Here is an 18546-nt window from a genome sequence, read left to right on the forward strand (position 1 = left end):
AAATATGCATACAAATTGTAAAGCTCTGTTTCGTGAGTTAAAACTCGCTTCCTCGTATTTACTGAGGGCATATTAACAATTCTGAACAAAATTGAAGAATAAAGTGGCGAATGTCTCTCGTAACATCCATGCATGAACTCAAGATTACTCCCGCCTATCGTTGATGTTTTTTATTTGTCACGTGGGCACGAAAGACCGCGTCTTCAAATCGACCAGAGAAAAAGAGCAATGTCGCGATCTGACTCCTCATTCACGGAGTGCTGCTCCACCACTCCAGCAGAATACGACAAAAAGACGCTCACGCAGCTGTATTAGCAAAACACCTTTAGTCTAATGAGTCGAAAATAGTTTTGATAGGGAGAACGGCGCGTTATATGAACTAACACTCAAGTACGTGTACCTTTGACTCTACATAGCTACATAGTTTGCACTATGTTGGAGTACCAGGACACTGGAGTGAAAATGATATCTAATCACAGGATTTCATTCTCAATAATTGACATTTTGGACCCAAAGAAGTTCAACAGCAAGAAGACAACTTCATTCTCAGCAGAAAAACAAAGATTACCTTCGGCAGATGACGGGGTGGGAAGTTTGTCAGGAGGCGTATCTTGTAAGCACGGTCCTGATGGTGCCCCAGCCCTTGGAGACAAGGATTCCGGTAAGACAAAAATTATTAAACCAAATTTCTTAAGGAATGAAAACAGAAAAGATGTGGAAAAAGCATTCACATTAGAAATAAAATAGGATTTAGCAGTTAAGCTTCATAATTTGTGTTCCTATTATTATTGTTGTTGTTGTTCTTGTTATTATTGCGAGTAGTATTGAGTGCTATTACTGTTTACCTTTGAGGTAAAAATGTTGAGAAGGGTTGTTCACAAATATGACGTTAAACCCGTTCATTATTATAATTTTCTATTTGTTAATTATTAATTTATGAGGCATCTCAAGACGTGAATACACAGCCCAAAAAGACTTTGCGAATAGTTTGGTTGTCATAGATGTGTAATCACGCGCGCGGAGCCAACATTTTCTCCCATTTCTCAAATCTCGCGTGCGGTTGTTTATTGTACCTCGGTTTAGAGAATGATTGGCAGTGGGACAGTCAAGCCGGATAATTGTTTAAATCGTCCCGTCGGGGATACTTCTCCTAACTTTGATCGATAACCCATTACTGTTCCCTGCATATCTCCCTCCAGCAGATGGCAGGTACAAACGTCAAACCCCATCCATGTCTGATCCTAAATATTGTTCGATTAAAACGTACCTTTAAATAGATGACATTTATCGATCCACCAACAAATATGAAACTCCATTAGCGCGTTATGCCTGGATGGTGGACTTGGGTTTAGTCTGGTTGGCTTTCTGCAACATGACATTTAAAGCGACTTGTGGTTTATAAATTATTTTGGGATTATAGCCCCTCACCCCTTTCTCCCACCTCGCTCCATTTTACCTAAACTGCCCTGATCCATATCGACCTGTAATTACTTTACAGTTAGTGCTCAAAGCACTATTTCAAATCCTTCTCTCAGTAATAAACGAGTTTTCTATTCCCCACAGACGCACGATGATAGGCCTAAAACAATTTTTAATGGTCGTATTGAGTAGAATAAACTGAATTAATTCATATGCGGTCTGGATTTAAGTTTTAAGTCTGGAATAGTCAAACATGAGAGACTGCTTTATGCTTCTTTGATGTATGCAAAATAAAAAGGACGGCCAGCAAGGCGTATATGTGTATGAATTGGATCAATGTTGATTTGTTTCCCTTTTTCTTGAAATTATGTGTAAAGGCCTATACATGCGTAGCCGCTGGCGCTCCTCTTCTTAGCCTATAGCGCTGTCCTTTCAGAATCGCTTATGTCGTTCTTTTAAGAACTTTTATACACGGATTAAAAAAATTAATATTTGCGCATAAGCATAGCCAATTGTAGGACTCTTTGTAAAAGGGGCAAGTTGCATTTTACAAGACTGACAATGCAAGATACCAATATATGAAATTGTCCTAATGTGTAATAACCTACCACATGGAGGTTTTTTTTTGTTTGTTTGTTTTTATGCTGAATAAAATTGTTACTGCACCAGGGGAACGGTAAAACACTTAAATAATTTGCATTCTTGATGAACACATGTGCCTCTAATAACAAGATTTTTGTCCGTAGGTGGAGAAACAGCGAATGGTCATATTAGTTCTGTAGACCACATGGAGCGTCCTGACAATTATGTGGTGCTATCGGACTTGGATAAAACAGAATCGGACAGTTCTCTCGAAGGAATACAGAACGGACAAAACGAGACCAGCGGTGATTCTGATACCCCGGGAAATGACGAGCTCTCGCGACAAAAGAAGCGTCGCACCGATCACAGGTGCACGAAACCTCGGCGTGCAAGGACTGCCTTCACCTATGAACAACTAGTAGCACTAGAAAACAAATTCCACACTACAAGGTATTTGTCGGTATGCGAGAGACTCAATCTCGCCCTTTCTCTCGGCCTCACGGAAACCCAGGTAAAAATTTGGTTTCAAAATAGAAGAACTAAATGGAAAAAGCAAAACCCGGGAGCCGACAGCACATTACAGACCGGACCAAACCCTCTGCTTAGAGGCAGTACCAGCCCGGGGCCCGATGGCCCAAGTGCATTAAATTACCAGACTTTTCCCACGTTCTCTTCTGGAAATATGGTATTTCACACGACTGATGCTGTTCCGCTACCATCCACTGGGGGGCTCCTGAATCCATTCCTCCATAATGGTTATCTTCAGACAGCGTTCTACACACAACATTTATGAGATCGTTTATGGTCACATTGTTTTACTTGTAAATGTATAGGTTGTTGAGAATGTTTTAAAGCACAGATAATTGTGTAATTTTCTTTTTTATATGTAAGACAAGAATGTGGTTGGATAGAATCATTTGAGATGCATTTACATTTCTTAACATGCTCCAGTCACTTATTGAATGTCAGTGTTTTGACCCCACAATCACTGACGAGGGCAAATGAAACAAACATCACACACGTAACAGAGAGACAAATAAGCACAACCAAGATCAGGGCAAAAAAAATGATATGGCAAGATTCCAAACTGTATCTATGTCTCTTTTAAGAAACTCAGAGTTTTCCTGGTCAGTAGGCCTATAGTATCCAAATAATTAAATAAATGATCATCTGTGCATAAGTGCATCCATATATAATTAGAATTTATAGAGGCAGAAAAATGTATGGTAATGCCTATATAATGCCTATACCACTGTGTGGTATTCTGTGTTGCTGTTAAACCTACTTCACATCACTTTCACTGAAATTTCTATTCGAAAAGTACAAACAGATATACCGCTAATTAAAAGTCATAAATGATTCAGTTGTCTCTGGTTAATAAAGCTTGTGATATTTGAGGCATGGGTCTTACAATCTGCAGACCCAGCTTTGAAAAAAGATTAATCCTGAAATCGTTGTTTGCATTGTATGTTAGAGTTGAGTTTCATGATTGTGTGTTTAACTGTGATCTGGACCAACTTATGAAGACAAAGCTTCCCAGATAGTAGATGGTTCCAGGCCAAACATAGTTTAGTTTATCAGGGTCTGTAATGGCAACGGCAAGTGTACTGTGGGCCAAAAGTCGCCCAAATGCATATCACACCAGAGACATGGTCCCATCAAGGTCGAGTTGCTCCTGTGTTCTGGCAGCCAGATTCGGACGGGTTCATGTGCGTCATTCCGTGGTGGTATGTGGGCCAAATGAAGTGCTAAGGGTGGACCAGCACTCAGTTGCTATGTGGGTTGTCAGCATAACCTTTGCACCTGTAAAATCATCATCTTAAGATTGATCTAGTAAACTCAGCAACCCAATCAGAGTTGGCCTTTTTCTTCTTGTGTCAGTGTAAATACAGACCAGATCAAACAAGTGTGGCAATTCTCTCCCGTAAAATGAGATATTCTGGATTTAACAGCCAGGTGACTTGTCAAAACGTATTCAAACCACACAAAATCTGTACCTTTCAAATGCCAAATGTTTTGAATGTTGCACAAAATTGTCAAATAATAAAGTTAATGTACATTTACATTTCAAACATTCTTGCATTTATATGATTTGTCAAAATATGGACTAACGCCTGGTTTGTGTTTGGGACCTCTGATCACAAAGCACAAAAACACGGAAAGCAACAACAGTTTGACACACGTTTTAGGGAATACATAGTCTGCAAGCATTTTTTCAGTCGGCAGCTAACAAAATGTTTCTAAAACAAGAAAATTAATTTAGATTAAATGTTGTGCATTAGTAGCCTACATTATTATGTTGGCGTTTACTTAATCTCGCCGTTGAATAATCGCCGTTGAAAAATGTCTGAAATTTAACATCATTCTTCTTTCAAGAGAGACAGTCCTGACACACACTGATCCTGGATAATTACGAAACGTTACATCAAACTGTGGAAGTAGGTCAGCAAGTGGAAGAGCAGATTCAACTTCTAGAGCTATTCAAAGACACTCGCGCCATTTTTGGGTTTCGTGTGGGAAATCTAGGCCTACATGACAGAAAACCTCATAGGGCTTCACGAAACATGCGTACAATCAAATTTAGTTGTTAAATGTGCTTAGGACTATTTCCGCGAACATTTGCATTCATCTTTTTTTTCTTATTTGAATTAGTTTTTTTGTAAGTTCAAAATCTACGTGTTTTTGGAAACATCGTAAATGCATAGCCTACGCAGATGTGTCTATTTAGAATGCTTTTTTATTCATGAAAAGTCATAATTAATCTTTACAGACCTCATGTTAACAACTGTTTACCAATACAATTATGATATTCATATAATATATTAATATTATTAAATACTTTATTGATTTTAACTAGGCTACGTTAACTAACCTATCTGAATAACCTCAGATTTTTCACTAGCTTTTGATTTCAATTTCAGTTAGCCTAAGTTTTATTTAGTTTTAAGAGCAGGTTTCGTCATTTTACTTTAGATGAATTCCTTCTTATTTTTATTTTAGTTTATGACCGTATCTATATATTTTCACTCATGCACTGTCATGGTTCTGTGTTTGCGTCTCTGTCTTTCCTTGTTGGGCCGCCAGATGGCGGCACTTTGTTTTGTGTCCTGCTCGTTCAACTGTTAATTGTATTATTGCTTTCAATTATTTTATTATTGTTTCTGATTGTGTCTCATTGTTCCCACCTGTGTCTTGGTATCCCCTCCTTTTTTGGTTTGATTGTTCTTTGAGTTCACCTGTTTCTTGTTACCCCTGTCTATTTAAGTTCTTTGACTCAGGTGCTGGTTCCTTGTGTTTGTTCCTGAGTTGTGCTTGTTCCAGACCTGTATGTATCTTCTTGCGTTTCTTTTATGTGTTTGCCTATGTGTTCCACATGCCTGTACCCTGCCTGTGTTCTGTTCTGTGGTTTTTTTTTTTGTTCAGAATTTTTTTGAGTTTGTTGGTTTGCCCTTCGTGGCCTTATCTGTTCCCTGTTTGTCTGCCTTTTTTGTTGTAGTAAAGTTCTTGTTTGTATCTATCCTTTTGAGTTTCGTGTGGTTTTTCACTCTGCGCCTGGGTCCAAACCCCCCTGAATCGTGACATGCACTTGTTATTTTTCCTTAACAACCTTGTTGGGAATGCATGTAGCCTATTTCAATTCGTTTATTGATAGAAGGGATTTATGATTGATAATATTTAAAGACTCAGACGCGAAGCGAAACTCAACACTTAGCATGCGTAGCCTGCTTCTGGATAACTTGCCTAATCAAGCCTGGGGAGAGGACCGGTCATTAGAGACTCGCATATATGCGGAGCAGAAACTCTTGCAAAGAGTTAATGGCTGATGTTTGCACACGACCTCGAAGGCGGCGTGCCATTTATAGAATTGCTAGGGTGTTTCCTTATGCAAATCAAAATGAACAAACTCTCATGCGATTTTAAAAAACTGGCATTCACCATTCATCTTCTGATGCACCTGGGAGATACACAGTCGAAGTTCTGTGCATTAATCGGACATTGGTTTCTCGTACTTTTATAAAGAACAGATGTAAGTCTAAAGTTTTGTAAATGAGGCACATTGTTTAAAGTGTGGTTGTCTCTAGCATGGTGAATACGGCAAGATGTGGCAAAAACACAACTTGAGCAGTAGTCCACGGAATGTCGCGTTTTGTTTCGTGATGTGATGGAGAAGAGTTCGTCTTTTAGACCGCTTAAACCTCGTAATCCGGACCACTGAATTGAACTGATCATCCTCGTCGCCCTCAGGGTCAGAAGCTAACGCAAATGACGTAGATTTTCGGACTAGTGTCTCTAGTATAACTCCGCAACGCCCCCGCCCCCCGGTTGAATAGGCTTTCAACTGGGGTGAGGGAAGCGGCAAGCGGCAGGATTACTGGTACTGAAGGAACTGGGGTTGACAGGAAGAGTTCGCAAACAAATTCTACAAGGTAAAGAGGTCAAACTAAATTTACTAAGTATTTCATCTACAGTATTCCGTCAGAATGCGTGCCTCTTTAATCGGGTTAAAGCGTGTTTTGCTATTTCTTGCGGCGCTCACATCCATTCTCCACTCTCGCTAACTGGCCAGTATTTTTCCACGTTGTCAGCGGTTGAAATGCTGCGTGTGTTCAGGACCAGGGCGACTACCGGTCGCTCGCTAGTTCACCATCACGTCTAAATTACGTGCGTTGAGTGGCTGTGTGACGCTATTATTTATGGTCGATTATAATTTCTGGTTCGAATATTCATGTGTGCTAAAATACGTTTGTGTGCAGCGGGGAGCTAATGGCTGTTCGTTTCCGCAGAATGTAATGCCTTTGTAATGCGGTTTATCTTGCTACTTGCTAGCTAATATAGCACAGCTAGCGATATAGCGTCAACGTCCATACAAATCATTCCTTTATAATTAAGATATGTCCTGTGTCGCATTAAAATGGTCGTTTACTCGCTAGTGCTGCTAGCTCGCTGCCTTCCTATCGGATGGGTATCGCGTCAGGCCTAGGTTCAATGTCACCTGCTGAATTTGCATTGTTTGTTAACTACCATATCCATAAATTAGCATCCGCTAGCTAGCGTTGTCGTACAATTTTTTCTTACTGTGAAGAATCCCAGTTTGCATTATGGACAGATATGACTGCAAGGTGAATCCACCACCCTTTCCTTCACAGGACTGTCGACGCGTTGTCCTAAAACGTATTCTTGCCGTGAAAAGTGCCTGACCCGCAAGCAATGTGTTACCACAGCGGCGCATTTACATCTAGAAATAGGCTAGGAATAAGGCTGGCCCATATGCAGTCACTGCATTTAGATTAAACCTAATAAGATACTGTCCAGTGCATTTTAATTTCTTAACAGCTTTGCATGTGCAGTCTGCTCCATTAACCCAAAAACGCGGTTGATTCCAGTTTTTTTCCATGTACTAACTACGGATTATCCCTCGAATTTTGTGAAGGAATGGTGCAGGGATGACTTCCATAATATGATAGGCCTGCTATGAATAATCAGTTTTAGGCTGACGGGAACTTTGACAAGATTGACTCTACAGTGTTTTATAAACTATAGCAAGTTAGCGGTTTTATAGTTAGAGATTTGCCTGAGTCCGCAGTGGGATTTTGAATCCGAGCCACTGGCTCGTCCAAAGATTTCCTACACAAACGCGTTACCAATCAGCTAAAGGCGAAATCGCCCTTAACGAAGGGCTACGTCGTTATTTTTGAATTTGAGAGTTGCGTCGACAGAGCGTTGTGAATGTAACCTGCTACGAGACCTTCGCTTTACAGCACCTTTATTTTTCTTCAGTAGAGTAAGAGTAATTGTGTAGCTAGGACTCAGTAACGTATCTTAGTTTAACTAAACTGGACTGCAGGCGTTCTTTTATCATAACGTCTTTCATAAAATTCTGTCAAGTAGCCGAGTAGATGGTGTACCCCGTGGTTCTACAGAGCAATACAGTTCACCATTAAACATGTTCAAAAGGGAATATCACACCAGTACGATTATCAGGGAAATTAAAAAAGGAAAAGAAAATAACTGCTATAAATGGCTCTTGTGTTGAATCTAAAAATGCATTAGAATTTGTTAGACACTTGCGTGTGTGTTGTGGTTTAGCAACACATGCTACTCCGACAGATTGCAGTGTTTTGAATCAGAAACGGAAAGGCATTGCAAAGTTAATGTTCTGTATATAGCCTATATGCACTTGCATGTCAGTCCACAAAATTATTTAAAGTTTGGGAATGAAACTGATGAGGCGAGACTGCTTTAGGCCATGAATAGTAATCGGAGATCTGTGACCTGAAATGACCTTTAATCGCAAGCGGACACGTAAGTATATAAGAGCAAAGAGCAGAGTGTATCGCATGTATTATTTTAGCATTTGTATGTTTTCATATGTACACTAGACGTCACTTGTTTGATCATGCTGCAGCTTGAAATTTTCAAATCTTTTTGTGTATACTGTAGTTATTTAGTTGCACTGTAAGTAGTGAGTCATGTAAGGGTTTGGCTGAATGCTTAAGTCACGCTGTTCGTTTAAATTTAGCCCTTGGCTGTAATATGGAGGCATATCAGGGGGCGTTCCAGGCTAGCCTATCCTCATTCAGTCCAATTTTAGGTACAGATGAACAGATCAAATATTTAAATATCCTACTGTTTTTACTCAGTTCTCAGTTCTCTTGGTACAAGCCAGACTTCCAAGGTTTTCTTTCCTACAGTACCACAAGATCTTCGGGTTCACAAGGGTTGAAAATGGAAATAGGAGTAGGAGTAATAAACAGGAGTACTGTAACATTGGCTAACAGGGTTGACTGGTACCACTGGTGGTCTGATGGTTTCCTATTGAAGTGCAATAACTAACTGGTGAGTTATTGCACTTCAAGGCCTAAGGTAAGGCCTAACTGGTGAGCTTGGACAAGATTTTTTCTGTTTGTGTTTAGCCTGATTAGTCTGTTTGCTTTTGAAGAAATATTGCACAGCTGATGAATTTCACAGACTGATTAAACCAGTCTTTCACAATCTGCTTCTTTGACCCTGTCACCCTGCCAATGAGTTGGCAGTGCCCTGTTAGATAATCTCAGTGGAAATGGCCTGAGGTGAAACACTGCTTTCGAACAATTGCTGAAGAGGGTGGTTACACAGATGATCGCATAAGCAGCATGGAAATCATTAGCCTCAATAGGCCAAACTATTCTCCCTTTAAGGGATGCAAAAACAAAAGCAGAAATCCCACAATGAATGGAGAACACCAGATCTTTAAACTTTGTAAAGGGCCTGATCAAACACACTTCTGGTCTTATTCAGTCGGAGTAATCTTCTAGCATTTTTATTATTCCATCTACTGAACGAGAAGTTCACTGGTTAAATGTTGGCCTCAGTGGATTGGTTATGGGGTAATGCAGTGCCACAAATTTTTGTGTAATTGGCCAGGGTATTGAAGGGCTTTGTAGTTTGATTGGGTTTCACTCTGTCCCTCACCACACTTGCATCGTTCTGCAGCCAGGCACTGCGTTCAGTCGCATTTCTGTTCGTGTAATGATTTGTATAACGATTTGAATATATCTTGACACCCCTGAGCCGATTGGCAGACAACCCCAGAAATGGTGATTTCATTTTAAAACAGCTGGAGAACTGTTCAACTGCTGGCTTTTAGGGCATGTTAGTTTAATGAGAGTGAATGTGTTTGTCTTTTCGGGTACGTAATGGCCGCTTCCATTGTGTTCTGTTTGAATAGGAACCGCATCCCTGTTAGCTACCCTGGTGCACCAGTTGCTGACAAGGTGAAATTTCACACAATGATCATCAATGTCTGTTTTCACACTGACTCTTTGTGGCTTGGTTTTCCAACTCTGCTGGGCTTCCTGCTGAGCAAAATGAAAGACGGCCTAAGAGTGGTGGAATTTTCCACACCTTCAAACTAATGTTAAACTAAATGTGTTTTCGCCCTGTTACATAATGTTGCCGGCATTTAGCAGACGCCCTTGTCCGCAGCGACTCAACTTTTAGCATCTTTACGTAGCACCTGTTTAGACAGCCTGGCACGTATTGCAGCAATTCTGGTTAAGCACCTTGTTCCAGGTAATATGAGGAGCAGAGAAACCCTGGCCTGTTGCCTGATTGGCTGTGGCGGTTATGTAATCGGGGCAGTAACTGTACCCGCCTACACCGCGGTCGAGACAGGGAAACGATCCTGCTGTTTCATCAGCTGTCTGGTTCAGGGAGGGAGTTACTGTGGACTTGTGTGCCATGTTCACAAGTGTAACTCTCAGAAATACAAAAATGCTGTATCGCCAAGAAGGCCCAGAGGCCAATTTATAATCAACAAGTGTGATACGAATCGAACAATCATTTTTATTGTAACATAAATAAGGTATGACTGCAGAGATGACATACCCTTACACAGCTATGCCTATAACATTATCTAAAAGGAAATCCAAGGAAAGAGAAAAATAAAAGGATATCTATGGTCAGGGGAGGCATTGTGCATATCACTAAATCATGCATGAATAAATGGGATACAGTTACTAACTGAAATTGCAAATTGAATGTGGATTTTTAAAATCATATTGTTTTATTTTCTTATAAATCCTCTTGGTCATGATTTTGAACTCAAGCTGAAATCTGCTCAGGCTTGGGAGCAGGTGTGTTGCCCAGTCTGTCAGTATAAAGATGGTTTACTAAGATTTTTTCCTGGCTCAAAATGGGGCTTAGGAGGTGACTTTGCGTGACAGCGACTGCTGCCGGTCTGGCTTTACCTCCACTGTGTACTTGATGCGTTGTCTCCCTATATATGGCTGCATTGAGAATGTAAAATTCTGTAGTAAAAGCAGTAAAAGGACACGCAACACCCAATCCTTGCAAAACTCCACTGGCTTACTGTTATTTTTAGAATAGATTTTAAAGCTTTTGTTTGGCCGAGCACCTGTGTATATTTTTGAGCTTTTAGTGCCATATTGTTGGCTTGTGGGTGAATTATGTCTTCATTTTGTTATTATCCTCTTTTATTTTATTTCAATTATTCTCTTATAACTTTCAATGCTGTCTGTTTCGTTGGTCTAATTTAACTTTCTTGTGTTTTTTTGGTTTATTTAATCCTCTTTTTTCTATCGTTTTGGAAAGTGCTTTGAGCACCATGTTCTGAAAAGTGCTAAAGATTATTATTATTATTATTATTATTATTATTATTATTACTATTATTGTTGTATCGGTCACCTGAGTGGGATGTGCAGTCGTCGGCTCCCTGTCTGCTGTCTCATTCTTTTATGCAATTAAGCGGATTCCACTGTAGTTAATTTAGCATATTTAAGGATGCACGTAAACTTGGAAGCAGTCAAAACTTTAACTTGAAATTCTGTATCATTCACAGACAAATTATACCAATAAATGCACCGACCATTTCTAATTGTTTTACGAAGTGTTTTATTTTTTGAACAATTTCTCCTGTAGGCGGCTTGAAAAAAACACTTAGGCAGCTGTCTAAGACATTTCAGTGCTGGAAAAACCCTGCTACTGTGCTAAGCGATGCTATAATGGCTTCCTGTCTGTCTCCGTGTGGCAGTGGAAGTGAACCTGACACAGTGAGAGGGATGCTGTCCAAGCTGAGCCGCGCGCTGCGCCAGGTGGAGCCGGCGCTCTTCCGGAGCGTTCACACGGGGAGCCGCCCCGCCTCCAGTACTGCCGCCCACCTCAAACGCGTGGAGCGCCCCCTGTCTGCAGAGGATGTGTATGCTCGCGAGGAAAAATATGGAGCGCACAATTACCACCCCCTCCCTGTGGCTCTGGAGAGAGGAGAAGGTGAGGCACACCTCCCGCTACCCTTCTCACAGCTAACTGCTAATGCTAAGCAGACATACTTCACTGTATCATTCTCACAGCTAACTGCTAATGCTAAGCAGCCATACTTCACTGTACTCTTCTCAAAGCTAACTGCTGAAGCTAAGCTGCTGTATGACCCTGTACCCTTCTCACAGCTAACTGCTGAAGCTAAGCAGCTTTATCACAGTGTGAAAAGCAGCAGTTGGTGAGGTCACATGCATCCCTGGGTGTGAGCGTGGCAGATTGGGCATTCCTGAGACCAGTAGGGGGCACTCTCCGTCTGAACCAAATAAAATAAAATTCCCTGTACAGTGATGGGGATACTGTGCAGGAGAAGATGCTGTCCTCTTGACTTGACGTGAAACTGAGGTCCTGACTCACTTTGGTCATTAAAGATCCCGTGGCAATTTTTCAAAGAGTGCGTAGCGTGTTCACACCGTGCCCCTTGTCTCCCGGCCTCAGGGATCCACGTGTGGGACGTGGAAGGCCGGCGGTACTACGACTTCCTGAGCGCCTACAGCGCGGTGAACCAGGGCCACTGCCACCCCAAGATCATCGCCGCGCTCAATGCCCAGGCCTCCCGCCTCACGCTCACGTCCCGGGCCTTCTACAATGACGTTCTGGGGGAGTACGAGGAGTTCATCACCTCCTTGTTCGGCTACCACAAGGTCCTGCCCATGAACACAGGTACCATACGGGCGTAACAACTTCACATTCCGTCCATTTTACAGTGTCTAAACTGAGGTGCAAATGCTGGCATCACAACCAGTTTATTGACTGTTAAGGCTTATTTGTTTTTTTTTTCTGTGGACAGTCTGCATCACAACTGTGTAAAAATTTGAGATTAAATTATTTTGTGTTTGCATTTGTAAGCACATTTGAAATGCATAATTTTCAAACACAGAGTAGTTTGATTAAGGAATGTATTTGAGAATTCATGTGTGACTGCACTGTTTTGGGTAATCACAAAACGCATTAATGTTGGATGTATTAAGTTTACTGAAAACATCATCCCACATTTGCAGTCATTTGGCTCATTGCAAAGTTATGTTACATTTCGAAACGTGTGCAGTGATTACAACAGTGGGGTGTGACTGAATATTCACAGTACTTTATTTGAAGTCTACTTCGATACAGTCTTGAAGTCTTTGAAATGTTTCAAATGTGTCTAAAAATGTCATTTCATGGACAAATAAGCAACTTCATGTGTATTATAGATCCGGGTCTGACATTGTGTACCTTTAATAATACAGTTATTTAAGAGAACAGTGAATACATTATTTACTGGCTTATATTGTGTCATGTTGTATGTGACTGAGGTATTCTGAATTATGAGTGCAGTCAGAATGTATGTTAAGCCTTAGATTCACACTTTGAGGCATACAGTGTGGTGCAGGATGGGCAGACTGTTTTTCTGAGATAACGGTGGAGATTAATTTCCTTTTTTGTGTGTGCAGGTGTTGAAGCGGGCGAAACTGCCTGCAAACTGGCTCGGAAATGGGCGTATTCTGTGAAGGGCATACCAAAGTACAAAGCAAAGATAATCTTTGCAGGTAAATCTGAGCTCAAACTGCAGTGAAATGAAAGTCTGTTTTCACATTTTCACACTGTTTTCACATTGTTTTCGCCGTTCGGGTCCTTGCCCTTAAGCCACACATTTTCTTTTGACACTCTCGCCACGTTGGACCCAGCAAGCTTGTGATTAGTTTGCTTCATATTGATTCTGAACTTTCGGCATGTTGGTAAGCCTTTACTCAGCAAACTGCGTTTCTCCTGGTGTTGTGAACAGAGGGAAACTTTTGGGGGCGCACCATGGCGGCCATCTCCAGCTCCACGGACCCCAGCAGCTACGATGGCTTCGGCCCCTTCATGCCTGGCTTTGAGCTCGTTCCTTACAACGACCTTCCAGCTCTGGAGGTAGGCCGCAGTACACAGTACCACAGGATCTACAGCCTGTCCAACACTTATATCCACTAATATCATCACACTTTCAGTCTGTTCCTTTGGTATGAAAGGAAATTAGCAAGAACAGGCTAGATACAGCGCTAGATACTATGTCATTTGTAGGTAAACTTAGCATTGGGTACGCTTTAGTGGGAGGAAAATGGCCAGAATTGTTAGGCTAAATGGCCTGTTCTTGTCATTATTATGTTATGTGAAGTTTATGTTTATGGTTATGTTATACTATGTAATGTTATGTTATGTTTTGTTCTCTTATGTTACGTATGTATGGAGTTATGTTAGCCTGTGTTACTCATTACACTGCTGAGAATCCCAGGGGGCTGAGTGATGGACATGGTTCCTTGTCTGTAGTTTTGTTGTTTACTTGGCCGAAACACAGAACAACAATGGATAAAACTGAGCCAAAGTAAATTGGATGGATGTGAACGTTTTCTCATTGAAACCTATGCTGCCCTGCAGGAGTAAATGGTTTCCTTGTTTATATGGGTATACGTTAAGCAGTGGCTAACTGTGTAAGGGTCAGTTTCAGGCTTGTTTTTGTCATGGCACGTGCACGTAAGCGTATGGGGGTGTGGTCAGGAACGGTTGGCGACGGTCTGCTTGCGTTTCTCAGAGGGCCCTGCAGGACCAGAACGTGGCGGCGTTCATGGTGGAGCCCATCCAGGGAGAGGCAGGCGTGCTGGTGCCAGATCCCGGGTACCTGACCAAAGTGAGAGAGCTGTGCAGTCAGCACAACGTAAGTATTTACCCCGAGGCTCTCTTTCTCGCTGGCTTGCAGTGTTTGAACCGGTTTTAAAGTTTTTGTAGTGTGAAGTGTTAGATATGTGTGAGGTCCATGTCCCCCAGTTTTTACACTCCCCCGCTCTCCTGAAAGTTTTCCTTAAGAATAATTCCTATATGCCTTATATTTTCTTGCAAGAATGTTAGATTTGACAGCAACTTTCATTATAGCCATGATTGGTTGAAATATGAATATGTATTAATTGGTTAGAAATAGCCTTAAAGTCATTTAATTGATTGTATCAAGAGGTAAGGGACCATTTTAAGCTTTTCAAGAAACTAGAAAGGATGTAGGATGTACAGCTCAATAGGAACTTGGTGTTCACCCTTGTCATCTAGTGGCAGTGTGAAGTACTGACACTGCCATCTCTGCAGACATTGCTAGCGGTGCTGTTTAGCCCTATAAAGTCACTTATTCTCTCATATGATTATGTTTTCGTTGGTAACATTTTCACTGAAATGTATGAGGGATTTGTTCTGGCCTCCCAAGGGGTTAGAGTATTTCTAAAAACATATTTGACCCTGATTACACTTGTAGATCCCATAACTCTTGTGGGGTCCCCCTCAGGCTTAAGTGAGTTGCTAAGCACGAATGGCGGGTGACGTCTTCTTCCCTGCTCTTCCCGCCGCGCAGGTTCTGCTCATCGCGGACGAGGTGCAGACAGGTCTCGCGCGGACGGGCCGCCGGCTGGCTGTGGACCACGAGGCGGTGCGTCCGGACCTGGTGCTGCTGGGGAAGGCGCTTTCCGGAGGAGTCTATCCTGTGAGTATACGAGAGGCCCGTTCACAGGCCAGACACACAAGGGCATTGCTGGTGCAGAAAATATCCCTGAATTATATTTGTTAGTTGCTTCAGGTGGTAATATTCTACAGAGTAATGTTTATTCCATTTTCTATGTGCTGACACAATGCCTGTGATGTCACCTTTGACACCTGTGATGTCACTTTTATGACAGGTGTCTGCAGTGCTGTGCGATGATGAGGTCATGCTGACCATCAAGCCTGGGGAGCACGGCTCCACGTACGGAGGGAACCCGCTGGCCTGCCGCGTGGCTATCGCTGCCCTGGAGGTCTGTCTGTCTGTCTCTGTGTGTGTGTCTGCCTGTCTGTCTGTCTGTCTCACTCACTCACTCAATGTCCGTCACTATCAGGTCAATTACAGCCCATTTCAGTATTCGAAAAATTAATAGCAATGGAATAGAAATAGAAAACAATATGCATAGTATTTTGTGGGTATTTATTTTATTCATGAATTGAATTTAGATTAATTTCCTGAGATGAAACTAAATTTGCCTAAGCCCTGGATTTTCTGTTCATGAACTTGTAAATCAGCATATACTCCAAAGTCTGAAGCAGTCGAAGTCAAACAATCAGTTGCCCTGAGCGCCAAATGCTCAACCAGTCAGGCTCCTAGAATTCTGTAGAGCTCAGTGCATCGGGGTACTTCAAAGTGGCTGAAATGCAGAAGTGAAAGTACCCAAAAAGAGAGACTTTGCTCTGAAAGCACATCTCCCACTTCAGACCTTAACAAGTGAGATTTACCCACAAAGGTTGACTCTTTTCAGGGGTCTTTTCCCCTCTCGTTTCCTGAGTTTATAAAGCCTGCATTCTTAGTTTTGGGGCTCCTCAGCAGATCAGTGCTGACCCCCCTCTCTGTGTGCAGGTTCTAGAGGAGGAGAAGTTAGCGGAGAACGCTGAAAAGATGGGCCAGATTCTGAGGTCCGAGCTTAGCAATCTGCCCAGTGACATCGTCACCAAGGTCCGGGGGAAAGGCCTGCTCAACGCCATCGTCATCAAGGAGACTAAAGGTAGGGGCTAGAACAACTTTTATGTTATCCTATCTGTGTCTGAGCTAAACTTTTGCACAAAAATAGTCTATTTGTTTCTTAAGTGGAACATGGCGTGAAATCTTCAGTTCATTACCTCTTAGTCTTTCAAAGGAAATGATTAAGGACCTTTTTTCAGGTTCTATAGACTTTGCTTTTTGTTGCTAAAATGTTGAGTTAATAGTTTGGAATTTGGTGTGACTTTTGAGGAAAGCTGTCAGCCAGCTGTCAGTCGTCTTCTGGATGAAACCGAGGACTCGACCCTCACACAGTTATTCAGGATCAGTTTGTGTGTGCTGACTTTGGCCATCAGAACATGTCTCTGTGGGCTTCCTGGGTGATCCTTTATGGTCTCTACTTTCAGACTACGACGCCTGGAAGGTGTGCTTGCGCCTTAGAGACAACGGCCTACTGGCCAAGCCCACTCACGGCGACATCATCAGATTCGCCCCACCCCTCGTTATTAACGAGGACGAGGTCAGAGAGTGCATTGACATCATCAAGAAGACCATTCTGTCATTCTGATTCATCTGACTTGGACCAGATTACATCTTTTATTGGCTACCAACCTTCAGACTGATTCTGCTATGAGCTGTCTACAGGAATGTATCCCACAAGTGAAGTGAAGCAACTTTCAACATATGAATGACTCGAGATAATTATTTAAAATTAACCATTCAGAGAATTTTGGAGGAAATGTATATTTTAGGAAATACTTGATTTTAAAGCTTACACTGTCATAGACTTTCTCAGTACTCTCTTTTGTGATGGCAGATGCATTCTGTTAGTGCTAGGAAGAGGCAGAAGTAATGTAGCTTACAGGTCATTTCGGTTTATCAGTTAATGTTGTACAAAAATGGCTGAAAAATCTGGCCCATATTTACCATACAATCTGAACAATTAATGCAGTAACAATCACAATCACAAGATATCACATGATCACATAAACATTTATGGTCAACCAAAAGCTTTCTAAAAGAAAACAAATATTAATGCACATTTCATGAAAGTGGAAAGAAAAGATGATTATTGTATTATTGTATATATTTTTTAAAAATAATCTCGTTGGTTGTTTTTATCATTATGAAGGGAGATATTTAAATTGATACCAACGATGTCACTACTGAAGAATATGGTTTGAAACCGGCGGCTCTTAAAGTGGGCACAGCAGACTTTTATGGGCCGCAGAGTCGTATTGCCTTTTAGTCTAAATTCAGTGTTCCTCTCACTGAGTTTAGAACCTGCTCAGGGAACCATCACTAAGGGTTCGGTCTTTGGAAATGGAGACGCAGTGGAGCTGGGAAAGTGAAATCTGATAAATCGAGAGAGGGCAGCTGTGGGAATCACAAGTACTGAACTTGATGTTTGCGCTTTTCCGCTGTACAATACTGAATATTTTGCTCTTCCGGCAGATGAAAATGACAGGGTGTCTGTCTTATTTAGGCCTGCAGTATTTACAGTGGCGCGGTGGAGAATCCTTGCATCCCAAATCTGCACTTCAAATTCTAAACCAAATGATCCAAATATTTATCACTGTTTGTTGTTTTTACCAGAAACTTCGTTGTGTCGTTTGCATTCTGTTCAAATGGCAATAGCATACTGGTCAAAAGAATTATTGGGGAGATTGTTACAAACCTGTCTGTTTAATAAATTTTGAGAGAATCTACTCTTGTTTCTGTGTATGTTTAAAAGATCTGTTGTTAATGACTTATGGCTATGCCCAGGTGATGTGGTATAATTACCAAAAGTTTTTAATGACAACTTGGAGTTAAAGTAAGAAATCAGTTTCTTCAGTTAAACTAATGTAAATGTTTTATTACATTAGATTGAATAAGATTTTAAGACGTGATGCTTTCTGTAGTCTCTCAGTCATTGTACACTGACACTGAAGTTATTAAACAAAAAAATGGCAAAACTGGAGAAGTGAGGTTATTTATTTTTTTGTTTGTGTGTACTGTGTTTGGTGCCCCCTAAACCCCCGCCCCCCCCCCCCCCCCACACACACAGCTTCTGACGAACAAAAGTAAAGTGTTAATGCTGTTCTCTCTTCTGAATCTCACACTGCAGTGAACAGAAACCACAACCAAAGGACACTAAATCTAATAAACCAACGGTAGATACATATTTTTAAAATATGGTCATTTCATGGCTTATTTGAACAAAGATGCAGTTTGATTAAAAAGGCATA

At 41.4% G+C, this 18546-nt stretch overlaps 2 protein-coding genes across 6 annotated transcripts; both read left to right on the top strand.

Moving 5' to 3' along the window:
- The first annotated feature begins 250 nt into the window (after positions 1-250).
- nkx1.2la (NK1 transcription factor related 2-like,a) lies at positions 251-4022 on the top strand. Its single transcript, XM_035400668.1, has 2 exons — positions 251-661; positions 2166-4022. Exons 1-2 carry the CDS (start codon positions 433-435, stop codon positions 2792-2794), a joined length of 858 nt encoding a protein of 285 aa, XP_035256559.1. The 5' UTR covers positions 251-432; the 3' UTR covers positions 2795-4022.
- Positions 4023-6273: 2251 nt separating this feature from the next.
- LOC118218187 (ornithine aminotransferase, mitochondrial-like) lies at positions 6274-18276 on the top strand. Of its 5 annotated transcripts, none has more exons than XM_035400665.1 (11): positions 6325-6428; positions 9710-9755; positions 11534-11769; positions 12253-12477; positions 13248-13343; positions 13580-13707; positions 14366-14488; positions 15167-15295; positions 15489-15602; positions 16196-16340; positions 16723-18276. In XM_035400665.1, the coding sequence occupies exons 3-11, from the start codon at positions 11562-11564 to the stop codon at positions 16881-16883; spliced, it is 1329 nt and encodes a 442-aa protein (XP_035256556.1). In that variant the 5' UTR covers positions 6325-6428; positions 9710-9755; positions 11534-11561; the 3' UTR covers positions 16884-18276. The 5 variants fall into 5 exon arrangements, with proteins under 5 accessions (XP_035256555.1, XP_035256556.1, XP_035256557.1 ...); XM_035400663.1 differs by lacking the exon at positions 6325-6428 and adding an exon at positions 7693-8304; XM_035400664.1 differs by lacking the exon at positions 9710-9755 and having other exon boundaries at positions 6274-6428.
- The last annotated feature ends 270 nt before the right edge of the window (positions 18277-18546 follow it).

This window comes from Anguilla anguilla, chromosome 18 (genome assembly GCF_013347855.1).
Source record: "Anguilla anguilla isolate fAngAng1 chromosome 18, fAngAng1.pri, whole genome shotgun sequence".
NCBI lineage: Eukaryota > Metazoa > Chordata > Actinopteri > Anguilliformes > Anguillidae > Anguilla > Anguilla anguilla.

Coding starts and splice junctions, on each gene's coding strand:
- LOC118218187 (XM_035400663.1), top strand. CDS start 8,280: ATGACCTTTAATCGCAAGCGGACAC. Junction 11,770..12,252: donor GGCTCTGGAGAGAGGAGAAG/GTGAGGCACACC, acceptor TCCCGGCCTCAG/GGATCCACGTGTGGGACGTG. Junction 13,344..13,579: donor AGCAAAGATAATCTTTGCAG/GTAAATCTGAGC, acceptor TGTTGTGAACAG/AGGGAAACTTTTGGGGGCGC.
- nkx1.2la (XM_035400668.1), top strand. CDS start 433: ATGTTGGAGTACCAGGACACTGGAGTGAAAATGATATCTAATCACAGG. Junction 662..2,165: donor CCTTGGAGACAAGGATTCCG/GTAAGACAAAAA, acceptor TTTTGTCCGTAG/GTGGAGAAACAGCGAATGGT.